Raw genomic sequence first — 14,060 nt, 5'->3', positions numbered from 1 at the left:
TTTTCTGTAAACTATCTACACCAATATTTGAAATATATAAATTTATACCCTTCACTGATCATGAGGATATGTTTGAAAATGGGTACAGTGTATCAAGACAGCTTGATCTATTTGATGTAGCAATAACTAAAAAATTGTACTTCTGAGAAACAAATCATTAGAAACACAAACTGTCTTTTTTTCTTTTTTTAAATGTATGTTAGTTGTCTATAAAAGATTTGGTTCTATATTTAAAAATTCAGATTTAATTCTGTTCTCTAATTTAAGATTATTTAGGTGAGAAAACAATATAATATCATCATCTACTAAATTTTTCTGGAGCCAGACTTCTGATTATAACATTTCATAATTCTTCTTAAAAAATGGACATGTACGGTACCTTATGTATGTCTTTTAATTATTGTATTATCACTCTATTTTAAGTTTTTAAATTGATATAAATGATTATTAAATTGTTACATACTATATTTCAAAAAGTTCTGAATATAAAATTTTATAAACAGTATTGCAATAAAAAAATTGAAGAACTGAAAATAAAACACTGTTAGAAAGAAGGTATAAGAAGAGGTTTACAGCTCTTTTTATACCTTCTTTCTAACAGTGTTTTATTAGCAATAAAATTAGCAATAAAATTAATTATTTCATAACAAGTGATTATTTCTTCCATTATAGTCAGGGATGTCTGTTTACAAAATAGATCTTTAAATCTGATATCCTTTCATCTTGATAATAGGACCTTTCATAGACACTTTGTAATAGTATCATTAAGCTATAAAAATCCACAAATGATACATGTGAAACAATAATTTGAAAGAAATAATGACAGATTAAAATTTGATATGTTTATTTGTTGCCTATTTGACCATTTTATATAAAAATGCTTTTCTAAATGCATTTTTAATGTTTTTGAGTATGACTTTTTGATTTAATAATTGTTTATGTTTCCCTTTTTGACTAATTATAACTAACACAAATTAGTAACAGAGGATTACTTTTTTCACAACTTGTGGATTTAGACACCTTAGAATAGGATATTTTGTAGGAAAAATTTTTTAGTAATGCCAAAATAAGTCCAGTGTTCTGGCTTTCACAAGTTTCTCTCTTAGAGAAGTTCTTTCTCTTGCAGGAGTCTATTATAATTACATAAAAGAAGAAAAGAAAAATAAATGAAATGATTTTGATATTCATAAATAGCTGTTAAAACTTTTCTGACAGAACTGTTATCTTAAAATTAAAAAATATATATATACAGTGTCGTTTATCTGAAAGCCAATCAACTGAAATGTTGGTTAACTGAAAGCATTCCAGTCGGACTGTGTCGTGCTGAATCGAACATTTTTTATACTAGATTAACTTTTAAAATATAATTTTTTGTTTTTATATATTTTTTTCAATATATTTATTTTGTTTGTACAAAATAAAGAAATAATTTTTAACGATACAATAGCCACAATTATTATTTAAAAAAAATTTACGTTAGGCTTAACATCGACGAAAATTCAATGTGAAGTGACACACAACGGAGAAAAATTTCAACATGGGATGGGTTAATATGCAGTATTTTTTTGTACATAATCGGTTATCCGAACAACCCCAGTCCCCAATTGATTCGGATAAACTATGCTCTACTGTATATATATTCTTTATTTTTATATTATTAAAACAATACCAGCAGTGAAATTGCCTTCATTAATATGACAAGATTTACAAAAAGCATTTTCTGTCAGAAAACTATTATTAATTTTTTAAAAAATTCTAAGTTTTTCCTTTTAACGTTATCTTTGTAATTGGTCTGATTTATAAACTTATTACAAATATATATGCAATCTACTGTATAATTAAATAAATACAGTAAAACTCCAAATGTATGAATTAATTGAACCTCAGGCTGTCCAAATATGCAGAATATCTGGATAATTGGATCTTTGCTTAAAATAGTCTTTTTTCCCCCCTCTGTAAATATCCTGTTATATAAATGTGTACATAATTATGTGGAAATATACTTAAAAATAACTATAATTTATTTTCTACATTTAGAAAAAAATTATTTTTCATGCATATACAGTACATATATATTAGCTAATTTAAAAATAAATAGGCATGTACTGTACATATATGTAGGCCTACTGTACATGCCTATTTATTTTTAACAAAGTCAGAGGGCAATCTGGAAAATTAGCAATTTGGATAATCATCATTTGGATAATTGGAGTTTTACTGTATATTGCAGATTTTAAATTATATGTATTGTCATTATACAGTGTATATAATATATATATTATTGTTATCCATTACAAATTACCAGTTATTTATTATATTATAATTACTTGATTTATCAATTTAGTTTGTGCTAATGAGAAATGAAAAGCAGAAAACATTTGCTTCTTGCATTTGGGAAGTGTGTCTGTTGGGTCGACTTCTTAAGGATGGAGAAGAAATGAAATCAAAAGCTATAGAACGACATGGCTATTTTTCTTCCTTTGCAAAAACTAAAGGTCTTGCAAATGTAGCTTTGGTAAGAGTTTTAAAATTATTTTGTTACAGTTAACAAAAAATGTTAATAATTTACATAATTAAACTTATGCATAACTAAATATATAACTTAATTTACATAATTAAACTTATGCATAACTTAAACATAGCATAACTAAATATATTATCTGAAATATTACAGGCATAAATAAATAAATAATTGAAAATAAAATAATAATGTTATTTTCTATCTTATAGCACATCATAAAATAATTACTCACTTGTTTGATTTTTTTTTAAGAAATGCATTGCTTATTTTTGTGCAATTTATGAAAAAGAACACTCACCAGATGACAAATAAATTGCATATGCAGTGTACATACAGTATTATCAACACCAGACAATAGGTTTATAGTGCGATTTATTTGAATGACAATTTAAAAAATATAATTAAAAAATTAAGATATATAAAAGTAATATTTAAACAATATTATTAATATAGTATTATAATGATATATTAATGATGATAATGACTGCTTTTTTAAAAAAAGTATATTATAACTTTTTAAACCCACTATTTATTTATACATCATTAAATTCTGAATTTATCTGAAGTTGGAATATATACAGTGGTAACTCAGTATTCGAACTGCTCCCATTTTAAACAGTTTGATATTAAAATGTTGGAAAAAATCACTTGGTAATCGACTGTTTGCTTGACACTTAGCAGAACAAACACTATCTACTAGAACAGATTTTTGATTAATAATAAATATTTTTATTTTAACTTTAATTTTGTCATTCATAAAATTTTTCTACGATGAAAATAATTAACTAATTTAAAAATAAAATGAAATCCTAGAGTTTATTTGTCACACAAAATTATTGCTGAAATTAACAGGAGTATTTTGTCACTGTATTGCATATGGGTATTCCCAGTTGAAACAAAGGAAATGTATCAGTCTTCCTGTAGCTGTCACTCATTGCACAACTTTGATAAACTTCACTGTGAACTTTTTATTTCTTCACATTTTTTGAATTTTTTCTAAGTTATGTATGTTAGGCTTGTATAATTCTTGCTAAATCTGTGTTAAATTCTAGTTGAAATGCTTTTATAAGTGTATTTTTGGGTGGTCTGGGATGGATTAATCTAAATTATATTATTCCTTGTGGGATAAATTCATTTGGTATCTGAACAGATTGGCACTTGAATAGCCTTCTCAAATGGATTAAGTTTAGTACTGAGTACCACTGTATTATATTTTATATTTCAAATAAAGCTTTGTACAAGTTAAAATACATTAACATAATAATATATTTTTATAATAATAATTTTAGTTATCTGATATAATAAACCTACATTAACCTCACTCACTCACTTGCAGATGTGTTTGAACAGAAGCAGACTTCTTACAGAAAAACAAAATAATACAGTCATAAAGGGACCTTAAGTACTTTACCAGAAAAATTAAAATTTCAAAAGAAAAATTATGCATTGTAAATTAGCGAAAATCACCTGAACACATCATAAAATGCCATGGTATCCAAGCAGTTGATTAATTTAAATAACCATCTTTCTATTTTTAAAGATATTTATTATTATTAATTTGCTTTGTATTATTTTAAATTACATTTTTTTGTCTTGTCATTGCTTATTCTATATTAAATATTTAAAATACTATTTACAATTATTTAATTAATATTGCTCATACAAAGAGTTATTATAAACTGCAGCATACATGTGAAGCATTTTGAAAAATGATACAATATATCAGGTTGAATTGCTGAAGGTGATCAGAATAGAATACTTAGTAAACTTATGTTATTAAGCACATGTATCTTATAAACATACATTTATAATAACTGAAATAATAATTTATAATTTTATTAAAGAAAATATTTTATTTTACTAAAATATTAATGAAAACATTTTTTTACATTAGGATATTGTTTTTTGAAAATAAAATGTTATACATTGTATTTTCTCAATTAAATCCTGGGAATTTTTTTTTAAATGTATGTATCCTCCAGGTTTTTTTCAAGGCTGGGATTTTTATTACCTTGCAACAGTAGACAAATGTGTAAAAATTGAAAGAAACACCTTAATTTTTCATACATTTTCAAAACTATCAAAATTATTTATTTGCTGTATTTCTGGATTACAACTACAAGATTTAAAATAATTAATGTTTTTTATAGTTAATCTGATTCAACATTGTTCAGTTTGGTTATTATGTTGTCATTTGTGTCTACTTCAGTTTCATTGTAGGAATCATGGCCTTGACTACCATCTTTTGGTTCAAATTCTCCATTTCTTTCCAAAAGAGATGGTGAGTTTGAACGAAAGTTTTCTTAATACCCTTTGACTTTTGAGTTTGGAACTTGATCATGATTTTCTAATGCTCAGTATTTGACAATATTTATAATTTTATTTCAATAAAAATTTCTGTTAACTTTGGAATAGAAAGTGCTGTATGACTCCAGACAATTTGAAGAGGTAGAATTTTAGTTAAACTTCTTACCTGTTACTCTAAACTATATTACTCTGTACAGTGCTGTACTTCAACATGTTTTCCATGCTTTTCAAACCAGGGTTTATTTTTAACAGCACTTTTATTTCCTGGGATTTATTTGAAAACTGGATTTATTCATACCCTGGGGTTTAATCAAGGAAATATGATACTTAAAAATATTTAAGAACATTAAATTTTTTATTTGATTTTTTTCATTAAAACAGAAAGGTTAAATAGATTAATTGTTTAAGGAGTTCGTTCACACTACTATTTGAATAATTACTTTTAACATTTTATTAACCTCAATTAATTTTTAACTCAAAGAAATATACAACTTTTTAATTTTTTGTTCCTATTTTTAATTCTTTATAGGTTGCATATAATACTTATAGAAAAAGAAAATTTATGAAGAAAAAGTATTCTAATTATATTATAGAATATGATACTTATTCGCAAGCATATGATTTGTTTCAGAATATACATAAGTGTTTGGTAGATTTATGTGAGGTAAGTTAAATATTAATTAGCTATTTATTAAATTTAAATAGAAGTATGAAAATTTAAATTACTATATTAATAAGAAAAATATATAGTACAATAGATAGTAACAAGTCCATTGTATAATTGATTATAGTGGAGAATTTTCATAAAATTTCATTTATTAGATATTACTCTCAAAAAATACTTTTAAATTAGTTGTACTTGCAATAATTAAATATCCCAAAGATTTCTTTTCATGATAGTATAGCCAATTTTTTATGCGTGATCACTACAATAGAAATAAACAGTAGTAGAATCCTCTTATAATATTCAGTTATTGAATTCATTACTAGTTGTGACATTGTCTATCTTAATTCTGATCATATAAAATTTAAATATACACTAATTACTTATAATTTAGATATTTTTGTTATAAATAACAATTATAACTTCTTTAGAAATATCTTTACATGTACAAAGGAAAGATATTAATAACTTGAAACATCTAATGTTAGGATTATGCCAAAATGGAAATATTGAAAACTGCAACTACTGCATTTTGATAAGTTTTGATTATAATTGAACAAATATTTTAAAAAGACAATTAAATACTATAAGTTGAGAAATGTTACAATTTTATAATAAATTTAAGAAGTCTTAAAATCAATTACCAAGCCTGAATTTTTATAACCAAATATCTAAAAGCTAGATTTCTTGGGCTATATTTTTGGCTAGAGTTTTAATCATTGAAACTAACAAGAACATCATTCAAGTATCATTTTTTGATTTTGATGATCTTATATGTGTTAGAAAATCAGAAATTGGGAGAGACATTTTTCTCTCTCTCAGAATTCTTTAGGGAGATTTCCTCTATTTCTCTAAGAACTTTCATACAAAATAGTTTGTTTACAAGATGATGAAAATCAGTGATCACAGATGAGATTGTAGCTTTGTGTTACAATTTCATTTGTTTTTTATTGACAATGAATTAATTAATAAGTGTTATATAAAATTTATTTTTAGTGATAGATACATTTTTAGTGATAGATTACATGTCTCCCAAAACTCTACAAATTATTGACATCCTGTATCGCAAACAAAATATACAAACATATTGAAGAACACAGCATTCTTATGGAACAAAAAGGTTGCTGTAGAAATCACAGGATGCAAAAAACAGTTACTATAGATTCAGTCATTCTACAGCAAGCACACAAACAACACAGAAACATACACATGATATATATAGACTACAGAAAAGCATTCGACAGTGTTTCACACAGTTGGCTGCTACATATTCTACACATGTACAAAATTTATCCGTCACTCATTGCATTCTTCCAAAACACTATGCAGCACTGGAGAACAACACTACATCTCAGGATTCATAATATTTTCAAACAAACAAAGCAAATATTCATTAGGCAAGGAATTTTTCAAGGAGATTCCTTGAGTCCACTCTGGTTCTGCCTGGCCCTGAACCCATTATCCAATATGTTAAAAACACACAATATGATTACAATATCAGAGATGAAAAAACAATAACAGTTTACACTGTCACATCTCATGTACATGGACAACATAAAACTTTATGCATCTACACAAAAACAACTTCAACTCCTTCAAAACACACATTTATATTCCAAGGCCATACAAATGGAATTTGGCCCAGACAAATGCAAAATACTTCACATAGAAAAAGGAGTCAGGAAGAAAGGAGATTTTGCACTTGGAAATGGAGACATTATTGAATCTCTGGAAGAGAGCGAGTTCTACAAGTATTTAGGATTCCAACAGGCCAAACTAATAGATCATACACAAATAAAGCAAAGATTAATTAAAGAATACCAAAGTAGGTTAAATGTTATCCACCGAACACAGTTAAATGCAAAACACACAGTTAAAGCAATAAACACATGTCATCCCAGTACTCACTTACTCTTTTGGAGTTATATATTGGACTCACACAGATCTTGAGCAACTCCAAAGGAAAACAAGAATAACACTTACTAAGCATAAACAACATCATCCTAAATCCGCCATAGAAAGATTAACCCTTTCAAGTAAAGAGTTTTTCTACAAGAAACATCACAGTTACATAAAGCCATAACTCCAGCAGACTCAAATAACACACCACTAAACTTACACTCACATCATACAGACATAACACAACATATAAAAAGCATAGACACCATCATGCAATTGTGGGCTCAAAAGGTACTCCATGGCAGATATCCTTATGACCGAAGATTTTGTTGACAATATTGCATCAAACAGCTGGTTAGCTCAAGGATGCCTCTTTGGGGAGACAGAAGGGTTCATGATTGCCATACAGGATCAGGTCATAAATACTAAACACTACATAAAACACATACTCAAAGATGACACATGCAGAAAATGCCAGAAACTATACATCACATCACTTCTGGTTGCAAGCTCTTGGCACAGACAGATTACTTACATAGACACAATCAAGTAGCAAATATAATACACCAAGAGCTTGCAAAGAAACACAAACTGGTAGACATTCACAAACCATACTACAAGTATATACCACAAACAGTATTGGAAAACAACATGCACAAAATGTACTACGACAGAGCCATGATCACAGATAAAACAATTTACCACAACAGACCAGACATCATACTCATTGATAAACACAATAAAATCACATACATTATAGACATATCTGTTCCAAACACACAATATACAAAACACATGCACTAAAAAAATCAGGAATTACACAGAACTCACTCAGGAAATAAGACATCTGTGGAGGTTGGATAGGGTGCTTATTGTACTGTACTTGTTGTCCTCTCCTCCTACAGGTGTCATAGCAGACACACACTACACAAAAGTCTGGAAATATTACAGTTGAATAAAAGCACATACATCATACTACAGAACAGCAACTGATGTCAACTGAGTATAACCCACTACACCCAACATACAAAGGCAGACCCAAAAGAAAAAACCAAACTGAAAGCGTGCCGCCATTCATAGACATAGTAGAGAGTTCTCCTGCTAGATGGGGTTAGTAGAGACCTTCACAAAACAGCTGTGCAGATGGCATCAGTTTGTAGGTTTATGTTTGAGCGTAGTGTTGTTTTTTTCTTACTGTTATTTTGTTCCACCTGCTAAGTTCTGGGCATCCTTCAACATCTCGAAAGAATGAAAATGCTGAAAAAATCTGCCAAAAAATTTTAAGACGTCTGCGAGAAGATGTGCAAAGGAAACTCTCGGAACTTTGGCAATCAGGTGACAGATTTTCCTTCATCATGACAGTGCCCCAGCACAGACGTCCTTACAAGTGATCCACTATTTGGCCTCTCGGGGATGGCCTGTCATTCCCCACCCTCCATATTCACCAGACCTAGCCCCATGCGACATTTTTCTGTTTTTGAGAATGAAGAAAAATCTAAAAGGGAAGTGTTTTGATGATGTGGAGGTGGTAAAAACAGCTTCCCTAAGGACACTGGATGATATCAAGGTTGAAGAGTTCCAGAGATGCTTCAAACAGTGGGGAAAAAGACTTGATAAGTGCATCGCATCTAATGGAGAGTATTTTGAAGGTGACTGAAGGAATTTTGTAAAAAAGTTAATAAATAAAGTTTTTATACAAAAAATCCGGTTTTTTTATTGGGTCCCTCCACATAAAACATTAATAATAATGAAAGAAGTTTCCAGATGTTGACACGCATACCAATAACACAACTTAATATTACACTTGTTTGGGTAGCCGTGTTTTGACTTTAGTCTGGCATAGGTAGCACTTGGCACAAGTATCAGATGAGCATGACATTCACTACATAATAATAATAAAATAATATAACATTCAGTATCCTCTGCTCTTTATTATTCCTTAGTACAATTAAGGGGCTTTATCTAGGATATGTATTACATAATTTTGGAGGTGCAACATCATTACAAAGGTTACAGGTGTGGGATGGTAGTTGAAAGGTACAAAATAGGAGTTGTCCATAAATTATATAATACAGTGGAACCTTGGTATACGTCTGCTTTAGAATACGTCCAATTCGGAATACGTCCTATTTGGACGAAACAAATTTTGCTCGGTATACGACTTTTATTCGGTATACGACTTAATTCAATTATACGCGCCATCTATGAACAAGTAGCACTATCGGTGTACTACACTAGACTAGACGTTCGCGGTGCTACGGTTTATAACTTTGTTAAATTTCTTCTGATTTTAATTTGTAAGTAACATTTTATTATTTTTATTAATCATGAATTGCAAAAGGGCAACNGATTAACTTTTAAAATATAATTTTTTGTTTTTATATATTTTTTTCAATATATTTATTTTGTTTGTACAAAATAAAGAAATAATTTTTAACGATACAATAGCCACAATTATTATTTAAAAAAAATTTACGTTAGGCTTAACATCGACGAAAATTCAATGTGAAGTGACACACAACGGAGAAAAATTTCAACATGGGATGGGTTAATATGCAGTATTTTTTTGTACATAATCGGTTATCCGAACAACCCCAGTCCCCAATTGATTCGGATAAACTATGCTCTACTGTATATATATTCTTTATTTTTATATTATTAAAACAATACCAGCAGTGAAATTGCCTTCATTAATATGACAAGATTTACAAAAAGCATTTTCTGTCAGAAAACTATTATTAATTTTTTAAAAAATTCTAAGTTTTTCCTTTTAACGTTATCTTTGTAATTGGTCTGATTTATAAACTTATTACAAATATATATGCAATCTACTGTATAATTAAATAAATACAGTAAAACTCCAAATGTATGAATTAATTGAACCTCAGGCTGTCCAAATATGCAGAATATCTGGATAATTGGATCTTTGCTTAAAATAGTCTTTTTTCCCCCCTCTGTAAATATCCTGTTATATAAATGTGTACATAATTATGTGGAAATATACTTAAAAATAACTATAATTTATTTTCTACATTTAGAAAAAAATTATTTTTCATGCATATACAGTACATATATATTAGCTAATTTAAAAATAAATAGGCATGTACTGTACATATATGTAGGCCTACTGTACATGCCTATTTATTTTTAACAAAGTCAGAGGGCAATCTGGAAAATTAGCAATTTGGATAATCATCATTTGGATAATTGGAGTTTTACTGTATATTGCAGATTTTAAATTATATGTATTGTCATTATACAGTGTATATAATATATATATTATTGTTATCCATTACAAATTACCAGTTATTTATTATATTATAATTACTTGATTTATCAATTTAGTTTGTGCTAATGAGAAATGAAAAGCAGAAAACATTTGCTTCTTGCATTTGGGAAGTGTGTCTGTTGGGTCGACTTCTTAAGGATGGAGAAGAAATGAAATCAAAAGCTATAGAACGACATGGCTATTTTTCTTCCTTTGCAAAAACTAAAGGTCTTGCAAATGTAGCTTTGGTAAGAGTTTTAAAATTATTTTGTTACAGTTAACAAAAAATGTTAATAATTTACATAATTAAACTTATGCATAACTAAATATATAACTTAATTTACATAATTAAACTTATGCATAACTTAAACATAGCATAACTAAATATATTATCTGAAATATTACAGGCATAAATAAATAAATAATTGAAAATAAAATAATAATGTTATTTTCTATCTTATAGCACATCATAAAATAATTACTCACTTGTTTGATTTTTTTTTTAAGAAATGCATTGCTTATTTTTGTGCAATTTATGAAAAAGAACACTCACCAGATGACAAATAAATTGCATATGCAGTGTACATACAGTATTATCAACACCAGACAATAGGTTTATAGTGCGATTTATTTGAATGACAATTTAAAAAATATAGTTAAAAAATTNTGCAGAATATCTGGATAATTGGATCTTTGCTTAAAATAGTCTTTTTTCCCCCCTCTGTAAATATCCTGTTATATAAATGTGTACATAATTATGTGGAAATATACTTAAAAATAACTATAATTTATTTTCTACATTTAGAAAAAAATTATTTTTCATGCATATACAGTACATATATATTAGCTAATTTAAAAATAAATAGGCATGTACTGTACATATATGTAGGCCTACTGTACATGCCTATTTATTTTTAACAAAGTCAGAGGGCAATCTGGAAAATTAGCAATTTGGATAATCATCATTTGGATAATTGGAGTTTTACTGTATATTGCAGATTTTAAATTATATGTATTGTCATTATACAGTGTATATAATATATATATTATTGTTATCCATTACAAATTACCAGTTATTTATTATATTATAATTACTTGATTTATCAATTTAGTTTGTGCTAATGAGAAATGAAAAGCAGAAAACATTTGCTTCTTGCATTTGGGAAGTGTGTCTGTTGGGTCGACTTCTTAAGGATGGAGAAGAAATGAAATCAAAAGCTATAGAACGACATGGCTATTTTTCTTCCTTTGCAAAAACTAAAGGTCTTGCAAATGTAGCTTTGGTAAGAGTTTTAAAATTATTTTGTTACAGTTAACAAAAAATGTTAATAATTTACATAATTAAACTTATGCATAACTAAATATATAACTTAATTTACATAATTAAACTTATGCATAACTTAAACATAGCATAACTAAATATATTATCTGAAATATTACAGGCATAAATAAATAAATAATTGAAAATAAAATAATAATGTTATTTTCTATCTTATAGCACATCATAAAATAATTACTCACTTGTTTGATTTTTTTTTAAGAAATGCATTGCTTATTTTTGTGCAATTTATGAAAAAGAACACTCACCAGATGACAAATAAATTGCATATGCAGTGTACATACAGTATTATCAACACCAGACAATAGGTTTATAGTGCGATTTATTTGAATGACAATTTAAAAAATATAATTAAAAAATTAAGATATATAAAAGTAATATTTAAACAATATTATTAATATAGTATTATAATGATATATTAATGATGATAATGACTGCTTTTTTAAAAAAAGTATATTATAACTTTTTAAACCCACTATTTATTTATACATCATTAAATTCTGAATTTATCTGAAGTTGGAATATATACAGTGGTAACTCAGTATTCGAACTGCTCCCATTTTAAACAGTTTGATATTAAAATGTTGGAAAAAATCACTTGGTAATCGACTGTTTGCTTGACACTTAGCAGAACAAACACTATCTACTAGAACAGATTTTTGATTAATAATAAATATTTTTATTTTAACTTTAATTTTGTCATTCATAAAATTTTTCCATGATGAAAATAATTAACTAATTTAAAAATAAAATGAAATCCTAGAGTTTATTTGTCACACAAAATTATTGCTGAAATTAACAGGAGTATTTTGTCACTGTATTGCATATGGGTATTCCCAGTTGAAACAAAGGAAATGTATCAGTCTTCCTGTAGCTGTCACTCATTGCACAACTTTGATAAACTTCACTGTGAACTTTTTATTTCTTCACATTTTTTGAATTTTTTCTAAGTTATGTATGTTAGGCTTGTATAATTCTTGCTAAATCTGTGTTAAATTCTAGTTGAAATGCTTTTATAAGTGTATTTTTGGGTGGTCTGGGATGGATTAATCTAAATTATATTATTCCTTGTGGGATAAATTCATTTGGTATCTGAACAGATTGGCACTTGAATAGCCTTCTCAAATGAATTAAGTTTAGTACTGAGTACCACTGTATTATAATTTATATTTCAAATAAAGCTTTGTACAAGTTAAAATACATTAACATAATAATATATTTTTATAATAATAATTTTAGTTATCTGATATAATAAACCTACATTAACCTCACTCACTCACTTGCAGATGTGTTTGAACAGAAGCAGACTTCTTACAGAAAAACAAAATAATACAGTCATAAAGGGACCTTAAGTACTTTACCAGAAAAATTAAAATTTCAAAAGAAAAATTATGCATTGTAAATTAGCGAAAATCACCTGAACACATCATAAAATGCCATGGTATCCAAGCAGTTGATTAATTTAAATAACCATCTTTCTATTTTTAAAGATATTTATTATTATTAATTTGCTTTGTATTATTTTAAATTACATTTTTTTGTCTTGTCATTGCTTATTCTATATTAAATATTTAAAATACTATTTACAATTATTTAATTAATATTGCTCATACAAAGAGTTATTATAAACTGCAGCATACATGTGAAGCATTTTGAAAAATGATACAATATATCAGGTTGAATTGCTGAAGGTGATCAGAATAGAATACTTAGTAAACTTATGTTATTAAGCACATGTATCTTATAAACATACATTTATAATAACTGAAATAATAATTTATAATTTTATTAAAGAAAATATTTTATTTTACTAAAATATTAATGAAAACATTTTTTTACATTAGGATATTGTTTTTTGAAAATAAAATGTTATACATTGTATTTTCTCAATTAAATCCTGGGAATTTTTTTTTAAATGTATGTATCCTCCAGGTTTTTTTCAAGGCTGGGATTTTTATTACCTTGCAACAGTAGACAAATGTGTAAAAATTGAAAGAAACACCTTAATTTTTCATACATTTTCAAAACTATCAAAATTATTTATTTGCTGTATTTCTGGATT

At 27.1% G+C, this 14,060-nt stretch overlaps 1 protein-coding gene across 1 annotated transcript in view; it reads left to right on the top strand.

The window, feature by feature from the left end:
* LOC111638597 overlaps nt 1-11,226 on the top strand; it is a 63,541-nt gene extending 52,315 nt beyond the window's left edge. The window contains exons 22-25 of the mRNA XM_023384333.1: nt 2,345-2,515; nt 5,358-5,492; nt 10,737-10,907; nt 11,167-11,226. Of these exons, the coding sequence (XP_023240101.1) occupies nt 2,345-2,515; nt 5,358-5,492; nt 10,737-10,907; nt 11,167-11,226 (537 nt within the window). The remainder of the gene's footprint in view (nt 1-2,344; nt 2,516-5,357; nt 5,493-10,736; nt 10,908-11,166) is intronic.
* The last annotated feature ends 2,834 nt before the right edge of the window (nt 11,227-14,060 follow it).

Source organism: Centruroides sculpturatus, unplaced genomic scaffold (assembly GCF_000671375.1).
Source record: "Centruroides sculpturatus isolate CEXI.00-Female unplaced genomic scaffold, Cexi_2.0 scaffold801, whole genome shotgun sequence".
Classification (NCBI taxonomy): domain Eukaryota; kingdom Metazoa; phylum Arthropoda; class Arachnida; order Scorpiones; family Buthidae; genus Centruroides; species Centruroides sculpturatus.
The sequence above is the reverse complement of the archived record's forward strand: the minus strand, read 5'-3'. Positions and strand labels throughout refer to the sequence as shown.